General features: G+C 48.2%; 1 protein-coding gene across 1 annotated transcript in view; it reads left to right on the top strand.

Annotated features, from left to right (window-relative positions):
• The window catches only part of LOC147663344 (E3 ubiquitin-protein ligase RNF138-like), a gene marked incomplete at its 3' end in the record, with an annotated part of 108,392 nt that overhangs the window by 63,239 nt on the left and 25,483 nt on the right, over positions 1-19,670 (top strand). Inside the window, exon 4 of the mRNA XM_086950508.1 lies at positions 8,742-8,810. Coding sequence (XP_086806634.1) covers positions 8,742-8,810 — 69 coding nt within the window. The remainder of the gene's footprint in view (positions 1-8,741; positions 8,811-19,670) is intronic.

The following is a 19,670-nucleotide window of genomic DNA, read 5'->3' as shown; positions in this document are numbered from 1 at the left end:
TAATTATCAAATCAAAAATCTTTAACAACTTAGTAAAATCTCTAGACATTGGTACCTGGGAAGGGTGGAAAAGGAAAACGGTACAAGGACATACCACATAGATTTATATTTACCTAGAATGGTGCGAAGACCAACCCCTGGCCAATGGCTGGAAAGAAAGGGCTCCTGACTAATCAGGAGCCAGCAGTTCAGGACAGGGACAGGACAGATAACCTCTTCTAAGTGCAACGCCAGCGTTACACCCCTCTCTGGTGCTACTCTCTTCCCCTTCTAGATGGATCGATTCTTCTTCATCAGCAATCTCCCGATTCTTCTTTCAGAGTGCTCGACCAGCCCTCTGAACTCTGTAGCATCCACAATCTTCTCCCTCAACGTTGGGTCAGTGACAGTCCTGTGACAAGTCAGACAATCTAACTATCTGAGCCTACCTTAGTTATACTATTCTCGGTGTATTTACCACCCCCAATGTTATGTTTTATAATTTGTGTATTGCCTTCATTCGATTGGTCAGTGAACAGGGAGAGGTCATCACACCATACTAATGTGAAGTCATCTTCCTTAGTTTAATTGTTCTAAGTTCCCACCCCTAAATTTACTTTCCCATGCTTTCATCCTCCCAGCAACATTCACATTAGAACTAATACAATATATACAATATTTATTCAATTTCTTCCTCTCTTCGGGTCAAGAGGTAAAGTTCTCAAGTGCATTGCTTGTGTGACAGTTCTTGGCTGACGTTCAATGTCATAATCCCAGGAGTCTCATGACTTCAATACGCATGTGTAGAGTTCGGACAAGATGGAGAATTCAGTCACCCTCAAGGCCCAAATATGATCTTTGAGACCTGGGGTCACCAGCTCTCAAGGGGGTAGCATGGCGCGAGCAGCAAGGCAGCCAGGGGCTTGCGTGTAAAGCAGCTACTTAACGCACACATCCAATGAAAGACACGGTGGTGCAATAATGGAAACCACACCAGTAGCTGTATTTGAAAGAATCAAGATCTTTTATATAGGCTTTCAAATGGAGCTTTGCATTATGAATTTCATTGAGACATTTCATGAATCACGTTCAGGTTACATTTCCTATAAATGGGTGAACATTTCATTACAATCATAACCAGCTCATCTAGCAGTGAAACACTAGTTAACCCCGCCTGTCGTATCACACTCTCTGACAGGCAACGGGGTGACTGTATTAACCTGGAGAATACTACAAGAAGCGACTATAGTAATGCGTTTAACTTTCACATCAAACCTCTCATGGACGCTTTTCCTTAACCACATCGATCCTAGTGTTATTTTCCTCCTGTGCTGATATTGCTTGATTCCCATTGTTCATGACGAGCTCAGCTCGTCATGAGTGTATGGAGGTGTACATCATAACGAGCTGAGCTCGTCATGAGCGTCCAAGGAGTTAAAGGTAATAAAACATATCGGCAAGTACTTATCAGTCCAACAAGGAACTCCAAAGAACACAACCTTTAGTTATTTGTGACAAGCCTTTCTTCTTGTGAATTCCGGTTGGCTTGCAACCTAGATCAGATCATCAGAATACTATGGAGGCCCACCTCTGCAAGAAAATTCAGTACAGTGAAGTGAATCTCCCTCTCAATTCAGGCTTGTAAATACGGTGCACTATAACATTTCAGGCTTGTAAATACGGTGCACTATAACATTTCAGGCTTGTAAATACGGTGCACGCTAAACATTTCAGGCTTGTAAATACGGTGCACTATAACATTTCAGGCTTGTAAATACGGTGCACGCTAAACATTTCAGGCTTGTAAATACGGTGCACTATAACATTTCAGGCTTGTAAATACGGTGCCCTATAACATTTCAGGCTTGTAAATATGGTGCACGCTAAACATTCAGGCTTGTAAATCCATTCTCGTGGGGCATATTCGAAGGGGGGCCAACAGGGCCCAGTCTCAGAGAACCCCGGGGGAGGGGCGACCCCGGGCCTCTCTCGACCTACCGCCCTCCTCCCCAGGGGGTTACCTCACTTCTTCGGCCCTCCAGGGCCCTTACGTCGGCTTCAAAGGTGGAGAGGGGGTTCCAACCCTCTTGTGGCCTCACTCGTCCCCGCGCGGTGCAGGCTCAGCTTCGGGGCATCGGTGCTGGGGACGAGGCAGGGGCCGCATGCGGCGCAGGACGGAGGGGGTTTCCTGACTTCACGACCCCTTCCGCAACGAGGGGGGGGCTTCCCCGAGTGCCAGGGCTCGGCAGGGAAGGCCCGGACAGGCAGCCAATGGCTGCGCGGCTGAGGCAGGGGCGCGGCCGGTGACGCGGCGGCGCTACCGTCAGGTGACAAAGGCCTAAGAGGCTTCAGGCCTAGCGCGGCTTATCGTGCGCGGTGCGGCGGCCCTCTCCTGGCACACGAGGGCCGCCGAGGGTGACAGGACACGGCAGTGCTCCACCCGGGGGCGGGGGCTCCAAGCAGGGGCCTATTGAGGATTCCGGCGGCCCTCTCCTGGCATATGGGGTTGCCGAGGGGGGTTCCACACGACCTCTGAGGGGATCCCTCGACGTGGCGGTGAGTCCACCGGGGCAGTGCTCTTGACTCCCTGACTACTACGGGGGCAAGGGGACAGCACTGCGCCAAGAGCGCTCGAGGCACTCGAGGCACTCGATGTGGGGGCACTCCCCGGGGCACTGCAGGGCTCAGGGTAATGGCGACTTCCAGTCTGGCAGTCTCTGACACAGCGCTGGGCAGGGAAGAGCAGGCTGGGAGCAATTTACAGCGCTGGGCCCACAGTACAGTCAGGGACATACAGGTTGGCCCAATTGTAGGCAGGGGATGCGCAGGGCAGCACAGTCCAGTACCTGGTCCCAGAAAGCAGTCTTCTTGGCGCTTGGATGGCTCAGTGCCCTTGGTTGCTTGTTTCTTGAAGTTACTGGGGGGGGGGGGGTGATGAGTTGAAGGCCTGAAGAATTTCTCTTCATTCACTGCCGATGGTCCTTGGGGTTCCCTACCACTGGGCCAGATCATGGGGCTAGCGTAGGACACCTCACCCAGCTTAAGAGGCAGCACCTAAATCCTGTCACTCCCAGTAGCATAGGTTCCTCACTAGGCCCTCCCGCCTAAACTCCTGTGTGGGTTCCCCAGGTCAGTGATGCCCCAACTGACTACAAAGTTTCCCTCCTTTTCCTTATATAGTGTCAGTTGGCAGTTGGCAGTGGCAGTTGGTGCCTCCCCTATTCTGGAAGGTTCCAGGAGCTTCCCTCATTCTAGCTATGGGCAGGCTGGCAGGCTGGTATGGCAACATTGTTTAAGGGTTCCAGCCAGCTCCTGGCTACTAGAGTGCACCTAATCAGACCACGCTGCAGTAGCAGGGGTCAGTGGCAGCCATGTTGGGGGAAGAGAGCACCTGCACCCTGGCATTGATTAGCAATGGGAGGGTGCCCAGAGTCCTAAAGCCAACAAAAAGTAGGTGTGAAAAATGAGGCAAGGGCAAAAAATACAGGGAAAGACCACCCTAGGGCTGACAGGTCTAACATGATCTAATAATGAAGTAAAAGAAGAACATGCTAGAATACGAAAATAAATGAATGCACTGTATACCACTTATTCCTACTCTAATCCCATTAATTTATTTTAACAATTGCATTAGCAGTTAAGCAAAACATACAAAGTTTAGTTTGAGCATAGCCATATGCATTAGCATGTGAGGTTCAAAGAGTCCATTTTTGGTGCTACTGCGCAGCTGCAAAGAATTCAAAGGACGTCATACTACGTAGATGCAGTAGACGCATGCGCAGAAGAGTTCCCGCATTTTCCGCAGCCATTTTAAGACACTCTGGTTACTGGTTTGTAAAGAACACAGGAAAGCTTCCTCTAGATGGAAAAAAATGGTGTGTGGTGCAAATATTAGTAATAACAAAACATGTTGATTAATTTATTACATGTTATCTCGAGCGGATTGAATCCGAGCAAGTTTCTTTACGTATGAAACCTTGCTCCATCAACATACGGCACTCAAGTAACACCTTCGGCCATTGCACTAATGGATGTGATAATGACCCATTGAAATCAATGCACGTATGTCTGTGGAACCCACTGCACACTAGCCAACAAAAAATGAAAACCACACAATTATTGGCACACAATCTTAATCTTATTAACAAGAACATTTAACACAAGGCAATATTTATTGTCAGGAAAATGGAGCTGATTATAGGCCACTGGAGGTTCTTGAACTGGCTGACTGGCTCAAACCTCTCCATCTGTAACCAGAAAGAAGATACACAAGCAGATTAAAGGAAGTTCCAAGCGACCCAGTCAGAGCTTCTCCAGGCCCAGGAGAAGATACTGTCACAGTTTATTGTCCATATGGTATTGTAGCCCTATTGACAACACTATCTACCTTTCCATCCCTTTCCTGATATAAATATCAAGCAAGTTTAAGAAACCAGTCTGCCACACACCAAAAGGCAGGGAATATCATGAAAAATCGGATAGTGATTTGAGTGTTTACATTGGCCTGTAAGACTAAACTTCGCCAGTTGCATTATTAATAACATTGATTCCCACCTTTCCCTGGTAACTCGTAACTCCATGAGGGAAGTGGAATTTGATTATAGTAACAGGCCAATAGTGTCTGTGGGGGAGTCATGATACCAGTGGAAAGTGCAGAGTAACTTTCCTTTATTGCTACTGCATTCCAACATGACTATGGAAAAGAAACTCTATTCCATCTATCATATTCACTTCTAAAACTAGACACTTCCCAACAGATGTATCCCACCAAAAGATCAGCCTTTCCGCTTTTGTTGTTCCTGTTCCACGTGTATATGAGATATCTTGGGGCCAGATGTACGACCCTAAATTGCATGCGCAAAAGGGTTTGCGACCCATTTGCGCAAGCAAAATGTTACAGGGCCATGTACAATTCCTAAATAGCAAGTTGCAATTTATTTGTGACTCGCTAATTAGGAATGGCGAGTCGCTATTAGGAAGGGCTGTGCCAAGGTCGCCCCTTCCTAATAGTGAATCTTTACCCTATGTAAGAACGTTTTGCGAGCTCAATTGCAGTTGCAAAACACTTGCAAATTACTGCCCTCTTCAAGAGGGTAGTAATAAGGTCGCAAATGGGAAGGGGTCTCCAGGAGACCCCTTCCCCTTTGTGACTGGTTTAAAAAATATTTTGTAAGGGCAGGCAGTGGTCCCAGGAAAACATTTCATTTATTTTTTTGAAATGCATCCGGTTTCCCTTTAAGGAAAACGGGCTGAATCTAAAAAAAAACTGCCTTATTGAAGAGCAGTCCCAGACATGGAGGTCTGCTGAGCCCAGCAGGTCACCATCCCTGGGAGGGCCAGCCATTCCCAACGGGGTCGCATATTGCGAGTGGCTCATTAATATTCACGGGCCTTGCAGTTTGCGACCACTATTGGAATCGATAACAGTGTCTCTGACACTGTTGTACATTTGCTTTTGCGGGTCGCAGATTGCGACCCACAATTTTTTGCAATTTGCGAGTCGCAAAAGCAAATGGTCATACATCTGGCCCTCCTGTACCAGTGCATCACAACTGCTTCAGCTTGCTTGTGGTGTTGGATTATTCACCCCTGTTCTAAATGGTGTTCTGTTCCACTACTGCAAGTTCTAGTTTTGTTCTGCTCTGCAAGCTTCAGAGTTGCTTCTATCCTGCAAGCACCATCCTGCTTCAGTTCTACAATTCCCAGTTATCCTCTATTCAAGCAAGCTCCAATTTGTGTTTAACTAGTTTCACAGATTCAGTCTTACAAGAAGAGTCCTGCAATTGTGGCTCAGGATGTTTTAGTGAACTTAGTATATTACCTCCTGTAACTGTCTGACACCTTTCCTTAGGGCTCTTTAATCTGCAGTAACCTATTTCTCAGAGCCTCGGAGAGGAAAAGAGGAGACCTGCAACCCAATTGTTGACAGCTTGAGGCTATGCAGGAGCATGCACAACATACCTGTTTTGTGTACATGTGTGCATGGTTGTTCATTTTACATGTATGTTGTGCTATTTGATTTCATTTTATGTGTGATTGTGGAGTTTACTTCTTCAAACTGTCTGAAGGGCATGTCATTTTACCACATGCTTATGGTAACGGAGACTTTCTGAGTTAATTTCGCACTTTTCAGGAAATCTTTTGAGATCCGTCATTACACTCTATTACTGTGCATGATATTTCACAGGTAGGTAACAATGCAAGGGATATAAACACTGTAGCATCTTCCCAAGCCCTGGAGCATGCAGATGAATTATGCAGCATGGTAATTGTAGTTAAACACATCTTTATTCCTCAACATACACTCAAACACTCTGCATTATCTCATACTCAACATTAATAACACCCTAACCCAGCCCAGCATATGACATAGTTCCTGTTCAGAGTTCGCCCTGATACCACGAGATTCTGAGTGAGTATATCATCAATAGCTTCATCTCCCCTTTTGGTAAAAAAGCAGTGGTCAATATTACAAACTATCCCATTTTTTCAGTTAATCGGCGAGGAGATTGCACTTGTCGGCCAGACCAGGGGTTCCAAGATGATCAAGGTCAACCCTGATTGCACAACTGTGACATAGGTTCAGATGCTGGAGCCTGACGTGCTGGCAGGGCTGTCTCAGCATGGTTTCAGGACTCAAGCGTTGCACTAGGTGTTTGAAATGTGATGTGTCCTGAGTGATAGATTGTCTGGGATGATGCGCTGTTATGTGTCTCCTGCACGCCACAACCTGTAGAAGATCAGCAGCAAAAAGAGTGTCCATTTTTCATCTTTGTTTAACCAATTCCCAATCGCCTTTGTCAAAGACTGTCTCCTGGGCATTACGAGGCTGATCGGCATAGGTTTACATTTTTCTCTTTCGAGTCGCGTCAGTGTCTGGAACTTGGTCATTATTCACGGATTGATCCAATGTCCATTGCGATAGTTTTGTTCTGATGGCTCTCCAAATTAGCAGGGTGACTGGGCTCTCATCAGTTGTGGAGTGAGGAGTCGATCATTAGGCCTGGAGGGCCTGGCACATGGCTTGTTTAAGCTCAATTCCTTTCATGGATGCTCACTGGATGACTCTCTTGGGGTGCCCATGAATCGTTCAACTACATCATTGGCTTGGGACCAGAGGGGTGTACTCTTTTGGTGTTTGATGGTGAGTTGGACAAGAAACTCATTGAACTCTTTGCTGTTGAAAATTGGGCCATTGTCAGATTTGTGGATTTTGGGAATGCCCCACGTTGCGAAGATGCCATCAAGTTGTTCTATGACCTTGTCATGGGTTGTTGAAGAAACGCAAATATTCCTCAATGACTACCATGAGATGGTGTCCATTTCCTAGAGGTTCAAAAAAGTCAACTGCAACTCTCTCCCAGGCATGAGCAGGATGGTCATACATTGTCACTGGGTGTTGCATCACCTTAGAAGACAAGCAATTGCAAATGTGGCACATGTTCAGCTCCTTCTCAACTCGCTCATCTAGTAGAGGGAACCACACTCGATCTCTTAGGGCTCTTTTGGTACTTACAATGTCACAGTGTCTTTCTGAGCCAGCCTGATGACCCGCTGTCTTAAGCATTCAGGCATAACAATTTTGAATCCTCTCAGAATTACGCCTTCTTGAGTAATAGATAAATAATCTTGCACATTTTTTTACTTTTGGAATTCAGTCTCATCAGCAGTAGGCCAGGCACTTCTTCTCCATGATTGTGCAGCAATAAGTACTTTAACGATGATCATGTTTTCATCAGCATGGTGGCAGCAAGGATTTGTTCCACTGATAGAGCCGCTGGTGTGCTGAATCTCATGATACATAAAGCTATGCCTCAGTTATCTTGGATTATGAACTCTAAGGGATAACAGCCTTATTTTCTGAGGGAGTGTTTCCCCTGCTCGTTGCCAGATGTAGCATCTTCCCCAGTCCAGGACAATGCAGATGAATTATGCCATATGGGAGTTGTAGTTAAACATTTCTTTATTCCTCAGCTTACACTCACACACTGTGCATCTTATACTCAACATTAACCACGCCCTTACACCTCACCATATGTGATGTAGATGCTGTTCAGAGTCCGCCACATAACCATGACGGTTCCAGTGCATACATCATAACTATGCTACAAACACCTTGTGGTATTTTTTCAAATAACAATGTTGTTCTCTCGATATGTAGATGTCCCATTAGCACATGCTTTAAAAAATATTCTCAATGAGGTACAAGAAAAGCAAGTCATAGCCTATTGAGGGAAGTGGATCAGATATTTGTAACACGTAGCTGCCTGCCTAGCAGAAAGTGTATGTCCTGTTGCTGTAGTGATGTAGATGCAAGTGTGAATGTAAGTAGGTTCCTCAATACCAGAGGCAGTACTGCTCTCAGAAAAAATAGCTAGTGTCTTTATTCACGCAATAGCACTATTGAAACAACAGGTATTTCCAAAAATGGATCTGCATCACCATCACTACCAATATTAGCATATAGCATTAATTGTGGAGTGATGGAAGTATTCATGTGGCATTGCATTTTCTATTTACCTGCATTTTTCAAAGTTTCTAACCCTACAGGTATTCTCTTAAATGAAATATATTTAAAATAACTTATTTATAGGTAATATTTTCTGGCTTTCTGGCTGCCTATAATGCCAATATTTATAAAACTACTTTAATAATAAAATTATTTTAGTAGATCATAATGCTTTTTTCAACTGGATTCACACTGCTTTGCTGTCTTGTTATTTCCATTTTGCCTACTCCTTGTGTTGTCAATTCTTTTTTAGTAACAGGACTGCAACATTGGATAGCACAACAGACTCGTCTAATTGTGCAGCATTTCCAGAAAACGAAAGGTTGGTTTCTTTAACTAACTATATTTTACTGAATGGTAACTGCTGTTGATGTTGTTAAATTTGTGATCCTTTTGGGAGTGGGCTTAGGTCGAAAGAATTGGGATCATTGTAGTTTTATGTTATTAAGAGGTAGAGTAACTGCAAAAACCCCTGCAGATACCTTCTATTTCAATGGATTGCTTTTGTTATTAGCACCTTAAAAGGTGGAGAAAAGATCTTTCTGATCAGACATTAGTAGTTTACTTATTATGTAACAGCATTTACATCATTCCCCTACTCTCATGGACTAAACGTCATGCAGTGATAGATCCAGTACATGATTCGCAACCTGTGGTTGCCGGTGATCAGCACTAATACTTATACTCCAGATCTGTTTTGAACCCTCCTTGGGACGATTAACATTTCCTGGGCCAAGTGCATGTCCCTCAAGGCTTGCCCAGGCCTTAGCACTGTATCACTTTGCACCACAGGTGACAGCTGGTGACGTCTTTATGAGGGCTCACCCATGAACCCAGGTGCCACTCATGCTGACTTTGTACAAGTCATCAGTCAGTGGCGCGTACTGTGTGACCTACCCGCCACTCGCCTCATCTGGCCTCCCATTGTTTGGTAGCTTCCGATGGCTCATTTGGGGTAGATTTGGGCAATGAACCAAGAAAGTGCAATAGTACTCTATGTGTGGTGCAGGGGCGTTTTAAGGCAATGGCCAAATGGGCAATTGCCTTGGGCCCGACATTCCATGGGGCCACCTTGTAAAGTTAGCAAGGAAAGTCGTATGTCCAGGCATGTGTGGTCTCAACCCTTGGGCCATTATGCAGTTGGTGGCTATTATACTGAAAACCAATATTTCTATATCATATCTATCATCTCATTTCACCTCAGATCGTGTACCTCCCTCCTCTTTATTTACCTACCTCTTCTTGTTTCAACATCTCTGTGTACCTACCTCTTGATTGTTTCTCAACTCTCTTCTTAGATTTGGGGGTCTCTAATTGGCAGAGGTAAGTACCTTAGACCAAGTAGGGACCCTTGCTTCAAGTCAGGGTGAAGGAATACACACAGTAGATAACCCCTGCTCACCCTCTAGGTAGCTTGGCACGAGCAGACAGGCTTATCCCCAAGGTAAGGTATACGATATTTGCACTTAGCACACACAGTAATCTCAAATCACACCACAAACTGAAACCACACAGGTAGGTATATGTAAAAATATAGCTTTATCTAGTTTATGTAATAAAAATAATCAGTTACAAGGTGATTGCTCTTTTCAACTATTTGTTGCACGTTGTCTTGATGGTTACTTAATATATCAGGAAGTTCTCAAAGGTAAAATAGTCTCAGGTCTCTTTAAATCAGTACTAAAAACAATGCCACCGTGTCATTGGCCAAAATCAGCTCTTCGCTGATTCTAGCAGGTTACTACCCCGTTCCCCTCACTGTTGCGGTCACTCTAGGAGCCTCGGCATGGGCGGATCCTTCGCGGGCAGCCCCGGCCGGTCCAGACTGCTCTCCCGCCCGCTCTCGAAAATCCAACGAGCGGCAGGGAGATCGAGCAATACTCTTCTTCAGGGACAACAGGCCAGGGGCTGTGGACACACACGCGGCTCCCTCGGCGAGATCGGGTCCCGGAGAGGACTCGGCTTCAGATCCCTCGCTGGTCGCGTCTCTCAGTGGCTTTGATGACGTGGACCAATCCGGTTGCGGCCCTCACAGCGAGCCTCCACACTCACCCAGGTGTCAGCCAATGGCAGTGCGGCTCCCGGGACGGGCCCTTGATGACGCTAACGCCGGCAACTAATTACCACACGGCTTCAGTGATGACGCGACGGCACTCAGGCCAATCCTGTCGCGGTGTTAGTGAGGGGGCTCGACTCTCTCCTCCAATCAGAGAGCAGCGGGCTCAATCTGCACTTCGATGGTACCGGCAACGTACAGCGGACTTCGTAGGGTGTTTCCAGGCCCCGGGCAAGATCGGTACTTGGCGGCACAGGGTTTCTGGGGGCGTAGTTCGCAATAGACCGCCCTCAAGACCACAGACCTTCTTTGGGGCAAAACTCACGAGGGGAGACACCACGATCTCCCGGACCTTGTGGAATGCGTGCCGATGAGCACACCGATCTCGGTCCCAGGCCCGCAGTTAAAAACTCCCGCACCCAAACAAACTGCCACATGATCTTCACAGCGTTTTCAGTTGCAGTGGAACCTTTTGACCCTGGGTTACAGAACAGGAGGCCAGCTCTTCTCAGGCCCTTGGAGATTCAGTAAGAAGACACAGCACACAGCAAAGTCTCTGTAGGTCAAGCAGGCAGGGTCACAGCACACAGCAAAGTCCCTCTTCTCCTCAGCTTCAGTTGGTCAGCAGAACAGGTCAGCCCTTAGAGCACACAGCAAGGCAATCTTCCTTCAGTTCTTCAGCGGTCCTTCTTCCAGCAGAGGTTCCTCTTGATTGTAGAATCTGATTTTCTGTTGTCAGGGGTCCTTCTCTTATACCCCTAAAAGTCTTCAAAGTCTTTGTACAAGTGGGCCCGGAGCCCGGTCTAAACCAGTTCTGGGTGTTGCTGGAGCCCTTGGGCTTCCTTCTTTCTTTCAGTGTGAGGGGCAGAGGTGACAGTCGCCCAGCGGGAGGTGGAGCCAGCATTGTGGTTAGGCAGGCACAGCCCTGTTCACTCCCAGGTGCTATCTCCTCCCACTTCCCTAGATGCAGATGCAGTCTTTCAACCCAGGGCTGACTCAGACAACCTCCTGGGGACTCTGCAGCCCCTGTCACCCTCAAACCAGACAGTCAATCCACCAGCAGGCCCAGGCACACAGAAAGGTTAGACAAGAGAACAGCCACAACAACCTTGCCTAAAAGATGTGTTATTAAATTCTGAGTTCAGGGATATCAATCACGTATGTCCCATCTTGTTCCTATGGGAAGATAGGCTGGTATCCATTGGGACCAGCCACCCCCATGTTAGTCTATGGAGCAAGATAACCTTGCAGCATTGAGCACACAAAATGGCTGCGGCTCACTACCAGAGCATGTTACCTGCACTAGTACATGCTCTACCTTACCCATACACTGCACCCTGCCCAGGGGGGTACCTTGAGCCTTCCTTAGGGGTGACTGATGTGCACAGACAGGGAAGGGTTAGGCCCAGCCAGTGGCGACACTGGCCAGGCGGACATGGCAGTCCACTGACTGCACACAGGCACTGCGGTGGCAGGCCTGAGACACCATTTTAGGGCTACTTATGTGGGAGACGCAATCAGCGCTGCAGGTCCACTAGTAGCATCTGTCATCACCAGCCCTGGCACACACAGTGCACTTTACTAGGGACTTCATGGTGATACAAATATGCCAATAAGGTATACCCAATTAATATGACAATTTACATATGGAGCACTTACACTCTGGTACTGATCAGCAGTGTCAGAGTGTCCAAAGCATCTAAACCAGCAAAAACGAAATCCAGCACAGCATCAAAAAATACAGGAGGCAGAGGCAAAAAGATGGGAGAAAACCACGCCAAGGGTGTCAGGTCCCCTCCAGCTGAACGTGGGGAGAACTACCCAACCTCTTGGGAGTCCTCATCACTAAGGCGGAAGACTCTGGACAGACCATCAGCGCTGGCGTGTTCTGTACCAGGGCGGTGCTCCACCGTAAAGTCTATCCCCTGAAGGGAAATGGACCACCTCAACAGTTTTGGATTCTCACCCCTCATCTGCATTAACCATCTGAGGGGCCTGTGGTCGGTCTGAACACGGAAGTGAGTCCCAAACAGGTAGGGCCTCAGCTTCTTCAGAGCCCACACCACAGCAAAAGCTTCCCTTTCAATCGCACTCCATCTCTGTTCCCTGGGGAGTAACCTCCTACTAATGAAAGCCACTGGTTGGTCTCCGCCCTCATCGTTGACTTGTGAGAGTACTGCTCCCACGCCTTGCTCTGAAGCGTCTGTTTGCACAATGAACTCACTGGAAAAGTCAGGTGCCCTAAGCACCGGTGCTGTGCACTTGGCAGTTTTGAGGGCATCAAAAGCAGTTTGACAGGCCTCGGTCCAATTCACTTTCCTGGGCTAATTTCTAGATGTCAATTCTGTCAAAGGGGCCACAATGGTGCCATATCCTTTGACAAACCGTCTGTAATACCCGGTGAGACCTAGAAAGGCTCTCACCTCAGTCTGGGTCTTGGGGGGTTCCCAAGCCAGAATGGTATCAATCTTTGCCTGTAGGGGCGCCACCTGGCCGCTCCCCGCCTGGTGTCAGAAGTACACCACTGATCCCTGCCCTATCTGGCACTGATAGTGAGGCCTGCCTTCTGCAGAGCCTTCAACACTTCGCAGAGGTGTTGCAGGTGTTCCTCCCAAGTGGAGCTGAACACAGCAATGTCATCCAGGTATGCTGCACTGAATTGCTCCAGCCCTGCTAATACCTGGTTGAGCAGTCTCTGGAATGTGGCAGGGGCATTTTTCAACCCAAATGGCATGACGCGGAACTGGAAGTGCCCCTCTGGCGTTGAAAATGCTGACCTCTCCTTGGCCCCCTCAGTTAAGGCAATCTGCCAGTACCCTGAAGTCAAATAAAAGGTGCTCAGGTACTGGGCAGCTCCCAACCAACCCACAAGCTCATCAGCTCTGGGGATGGGGTGTGCGTCAGTCTTGGTGACCGCATTGAGCCCACGGTAGTCCACGCAGAAACGGAGTTCTGGAGGGCCACCAGGTGTAGCAGCTTTCTTAGGCACTAAGACCACTGGGCTAGCCCAGAGGTTGCTGGAGGGCTCAATTACCCCTAGCGCCAAATCTTGGAAACTTCTTCCTTGATGCTAGCTCTGACCTTGTCAGCCACCCTGTAAAACTTTTGTTTCACATGCAGACTATCTCCAGTGTCCACATCGTGGACGCACCAGTTGGTGACACCTGGGGTCAGGGAGAACAGGGAGGCAAACTGACTCAAGACCTGGCGACAGTTCCTCTGCTGCTCTGGGGTCAGGGTGGGCGAGAGGACGACACCATCCACTGACCCGTCTTGCTCCTTGGTTGCCAGGAGGTCAGGGAGAGGATCACTATCCTCCTCCCCTCCAGCATCTGTAGCCATGAGCATAGTCACCTCAGACCTCTCAAAGTGGGGTTTGAGGCGGTTCACATGCAACACTCTCAGGGGCTGCCTGGGAGTCTTCATGTTAACCAAGTAGGTAACCTCGCTCTTGCGCTCTACCACCTCATATGGCCCGGTCCACTTGTCACGGAGCGCACAAGGCTCCACCGGCGCCATCACCCACACTTTCTGACCAGGGTGGAACTCAACCAGAGAGGTGTTCTGGTCGTACCATCTTTTCATTTCCTCCTGGCTAGCCTCCAGGTTCTCTTGAGCGAGATTCCTGAAGCGCTTGGTCTGGCTGCGGAAGGCCAGCACATAGCTGAACACATCGTGGGGGGTTTTCCCACAGGATTTCTCCCACCCCTCCTTCACCAGAGTGAGAGCTCCTCTGACAGGGTGGCCATAACGCAACTCAAAGGGACTGAACCCTAAGGAGTTCTGAGTCACCTCCCTGTAGGCAAACAACAGGCATGGTAACAAGACGTCCCACTTCTGCCTCATGGGCTCCTCTAGGCCCATAATCATGCCTTTTAGGGTACGGTTGAATCTTTCAACCAACCCATTTCCTTGGGGGTGGTAAGGAGTGGTGAACTTATATGTCACCCCACACTCCTCCCACAGAGACTTCATGTACCTAGAGATGAGGTTTGTACCCCGGTCGGAGACCACCTCTCTGGGGGACCCACCACGGGAAAAGATCCCCATTAAGGCATGGCCCACCACGGGGCTGTGACTGTCCTGAGAGGGACTGCTTCCGGGTACCGGGTGGCATGGTCCACCAAGACCAGGATAAACCTGTTGCCTAAAGCTGTCTTGGGGTCCAGGGGCCCCACGATGTCGATGCACACCCGCTCAAAAGGGGTGCTCACCACAGGAAAGGGTTGAAGGGGTGCCACGCACTTCCCTCCGCTCTTGCCACTGGCCTGACAAGTTTGGCAAGACTTACAAAAGGCAGCGACGTGCTTCTTCATCTGGGGCCAGTAAAAGTGGGTGACACGCCTGTGATAGGTCTTGTCTTGCCCCAGATGTCCTGCGAGAGGCTCGTCATGAGCCAGACCCAGTAGGAAGTTCCTGAAGCGCTCGGGTACCACCAGCACACGGGCTGCACCGGGCTCAGCGAACTTAGGCTCACTATAAAGTAAGTAATCTTCCCAGTAAATCAAATGTTCCTTGGACCCCAGGCCTGCTGCCTGATCTGCCGCACACCAATGAGGGAAGGGCACTCCTTCTGAGCCTGGCAGAATTCCTCCCTGGCGGGACCAACCTTTTGCTGCCACTGGGACAGCTCAGCCAATTCCCCCAGTTCAGCCACCTGCTCCCCTGTAGGTTTCAGGGCATCCCCCTCAGGTTCTGCTTCCTCCTGGACCGTGGGGACAGTGGGGGCAGGTTTCCCACACCCTCTGCCCCTTCCTCTCTTGGCAGGTCCCTGGGCCATTGTTCCAGGCTCCAGTTCTGCTGATTCACCCCTACTGGCTGCCATAGCACGTGTGGTCACACAGATCCACGCAGGCAAGCCCAACATTTCCAAATGAGTTCTGTGCTCCACATCTTTCCATGGAGAGCTCTCCAGGTCGTTACCTAATAGACAATCTACAGGCAAGGCATCACTTAAAACAACTTCCAAAATACCAGAGACTCCTCCCCATTCAAAGGGAACACGTGCCAACTTGCAGAGGCGCACTGAACTGTCAGCTGCCACCACAGGACGGAGAACATTGGGAATGATCTGCTCTTCAGACATCCACTGACACCTTACAGATGTCACGCTGGCCCCTGTGTCTCTCAGAGCTTCTATCTCTTTTTCATTGATGGTCACCTTCTGCCCATATTTTTTAGTGTTAAGGGGCAGCAAGGTTTCCTGGGCTATCTCTTGGTCTCCTAAAGAGACACGGGTCATCACTGCTAACCCCTCCTCCCCACTGGAAATCAAATCCCCTCCCAAAGCTACACTGGCTAACCCTGGGGTTGGAGCACCAGTGGGTGCTGGAGGGTTGTTTGGACATTTAGGGGCAATGTGCCCCACCTCCCTACATGCATAGCAAGTAGGTGGAGATCTGTTGTTCTGCTGGGGACCCTGTCCACCCTTGGCTGGGGTACTTACCACCCCCTTGTGGACCCTGGTGCTAGTCCAGCGGTCCGCCTCCTTAGCAAGCTCACTGGGATCAGTTAACTTGCTGTCTAAAAGATGCTGGTGCAGCTCTGGAACACATAGACTACTCAAGTGCTCCCAACTGTTTAAGCCCTCTTGGCAACACTCGGCTAGCCAGTATCGCTGCGCCTCTCACTATATAGGCACGATCTAGCGGAATTCCACTCTTCGTAGCATTGTTAATTCACTGCCCGCACTAGCCGTTCGTTTTCGCCATCACCTGAACAGCTAGCAGCACTGATCATACACGTTCTGTCTGAACTTTGAATTCAATTCATAGTCGATAATCACATCCGAACCACTTTGGCCAACAACTCCGGAACAATCGAAGCCACTTTTCAAAGCGACACGACCACTTGAAACTTTCACGGCGTTTATAAAATTGTCCCAACTCACAGGTAAATAAAGCGAATGGGTTCACCTTTCACCGTAAGTCACTTGATCTAATATATTTATTACTTTAGCTCTCTGTAATCATATGTATATATATATATATATCTCTCTATTTCTTCCTTAGGCAATTAGAGGCTAATAACGATAAGGCATAAATTGAATGTCCTGATGATGGTCCCTATGATTAATAGGGGGACCGAAACGCCGTCGACCTGTCTAGCACCCTATACAAAACTTGATTTCTATGTAATGTAATGGTGCTGTGTTGATTTCTCTGTACAACTGAATTTTATACAGAAAACGTTTGTTTGCCTTAAAAAGCCCTTCTATGTTCGTAACCTACCTTCTGTATTTGATCCGTTAGTGGTTGGGCACAGGCTTGTGTACCACACTGGTGATTAGTTGAAGTTATTCTTTTTTGTTTGGATCATTTGTTTATTGAGTAAACTTAAAGACCTCTGTCCGGCTGGGCATGTCGCTTAAAATATAGAACTGATTCTGTCTATATTCATTGTCTCATATATTCCTGAATGCATGGGACCGCTGTTGCTCTAAAAAGTATGTTCCCCGAGGTCCCCTGCTGACTAAATTGGGGTCCCTTGTTGTTGTTAATATAACCCAACTAATCAAGTGACACAACCCCACATAATCAGTTACTTTGCTGCCCTTTATCCAACCTTCCAGTGCACGCGTGTACATACTCACATACTCCACCCAAATACTAGAATCAAGCTTCTTGAAGTTCCTAAACTTCTGGCGGTACTGTTCTGGAGTGAGCCCATACTTGAGGCATAAAGCCTCCTTCATAGTGGGGTAGGATAAAGTACCTGCTGCTTCTAAGGGTGCCAAGACATCCCTCCCAGAGGCCTCAAAATGCTTCCACAAACCTGCCCTCCAACTCTTCTCAGGCACTTTATTCATCTTCAAGGCAAGCCCATAGGATCTAAACATGCATAGATATCCTCACCCCTCTGATAATTCTGTACCAGATCTTTTGGTATGTATACTTTACCCGCCTGTACTGGTTGTGCGCTGCCACCATTAGGACTGGACTCCACCTGTTTGGCTTTAATGTCCAGCTCCCAAATGCTCAACTCATGAGCCAACTGGAGTTTCCTCTCTTCAAAAGCGAGAGCATTCCTCCTCTCCTCCGCCTTCTTTTCACTTTCAAGGCGCAGTCTCCTCTCTTCTGCTTGGGCTTTGAGTTTAAAAAACTCAATCTCATGGGCCCTAGCTCGCTGATTATCCTCCGGCTCCTCTGGAGAAAGAACCCTACTGGAATGGTTGCTGCCAACCCTAGAAGCTGGCCTATTCACTGGTAAATCCTGGGATTCAAAACCTATCACCTGTGCATCCCTCTCTCCAGTAACATCCTCTGATTCAACATGTTTGGCCTCCCACCAGGCCCTTAGAGCTTTCTGTAGCTCTTCCTTGTTTGCGCTGCCCTTCACTGGGCATCCAAGCTGTTTGCAGAATTGCTTCAGCTGCTCCTTTTTATATATGAGCAACTCCTGAATTTCAAATTCCAATTCTACTCCTTCGCTTGCTCCTTTCTGAGACATGATGCTTCCTAGACTTTAAAAAATAGGTTTCACCAAAAAGAAAAATCTTGTGCAATCTGGGCTGCTATACTAGGCTAGTGATGTACAAGAAATCACTGCAGGTCAAGTGCAAATATTAGTTCAAAATCCACACCGCTGTCCAACAATGTTAGATTTGGGGGTCTCTACTTGGCAGAGGTAAGTACCTTAGACCAATTAGGGACCCTTGCTTCTAGTCAGGGTGAAGGAATACACACAGTAGATAACCCCTTCTCACCCTCTAGGTAGCTTGGCACGAGCAGACAGGCTTATCCCCAAGGTAAGGTATACGATATTTGCACTTAACACACACAGTAATCTCAAAACACACCACAAACTGAAACCACACAGGTAGGTATATGTAAAAATATAGCTTTATCTAGTTTATGCAATAAAAATAATCAGTTACAAGGTGATTGCTCTTTTCACCCAATGTTGCACGCTGTTTTGATGGTTACTTAATATATCAGGACGTTCTCAAAGGTAAAATAGTCTCAGGTCTCTTTAAATCAGTACTAAAAATAATGCCACCGTGTCATTGGCCCAAATCAGCTCTTCTCTGATTCTAGCAGGTTACTACCCCGTTCCCCTCACCGTTGCGCTCAGTCTAGGAGCCTCGGTGTGGGCGGATCCTTCGCGGGCAGCCCCGGACGGTCCAGACTGCTCTCCCGCCCGCTCTCGACAATCCAACGAGCGGCGGGGAGATCGAGCAGTACTCTTCTCCAGGGACAACAGGCCAGGGGCTGTGGAAACACACGCGGCTCCCTCGGCGAGATCGGGTCCTGGAGAGGACTCGGCTTCAGATCCCTCGCTGGTCGCGGCTCTCAGTGGCTTTGATGACGTTGACCAATCCGGTCGCGGCCCTCACGGCGAGCCTCCACACTCACCCGGGAGTCAGCCAATGGCAGTACGGCTCCCGGGACGGGCCCTTGATGACGCTAACGCCAGCAACTAATCACCACACGGCTTCTTCCTGCTATTACCGTGCATTAATCTTGCATTGCGGGTGGTCCCTGATTCAAAAGCGACCACTCGTACATTTAAAAAATTCCTGTTATGGTATTTGCGTTAACTTTTTATTTGGCAGCATTATCCCCTGATTTTATTCCCTAGCCCCCTTACTTGCACGATAAATGTTTAAAACCCACCGCTGTTGGGCGGGCCCTTTTCCCGGAGTGTGATCGGTCCGTGGCGGACATCTTGGCAGAACCTGGGGACGTTGCGCGTTCTAGTCATCAGAAGGACGCTAGAAGGCTTTAAAAGGAGGGAAAATTAGGCGCCTTGCCTTTTCCTGCTATTACCGTGCATTACTCTTGCATTGCGGGTGGTCCCTGATTCAAAAGCGGCCACTCGTACATTTGAAAAATTCCTGTTTTGGTATTTGCGTTAACTTTTTATTTGGCAGCATTATCCCCTGATTTTATTCCCTAGCCCCCTTACTTGCACGATAAATGTTTAAAACCCACCGCTGTTGGGCGGGCCCTTTTCCCGGAGTGTGATCGGTCCGTGGCGGACATCTTGGCAGAACCTGGGGACATTGCGCGTTCTAGTCGTCAGAAGGACACTAGAAGGCTTTAAAAGGAGGGAAAATTAGGCGCCTTGTCTTTTCCTGCTATTACCGTGCATTACTCCTGCATTGCGGGTGGTCCCTGATTCAAA

This window comes from Lissotriton vulgaris, unplaced genomic scaffold (assembly GCF_964263255.1).
Source record: "Lissotriton vulgaris unplaced genomic scaffold, aLisVul1.2 SCAFFOLD_5180, whole genome shotgun sequence".
NCBI lineage: Eukaryota > Metazoa > Chordata > Amphibia > Caudata > Salamandridae > Lissotriton > Lissotriton vulgaris.
The sequence above is the reverse complement of the archived record's forward strand: the minus strand, read 5'-3'. Positions and strand labels throughout refer to the sequence as shown.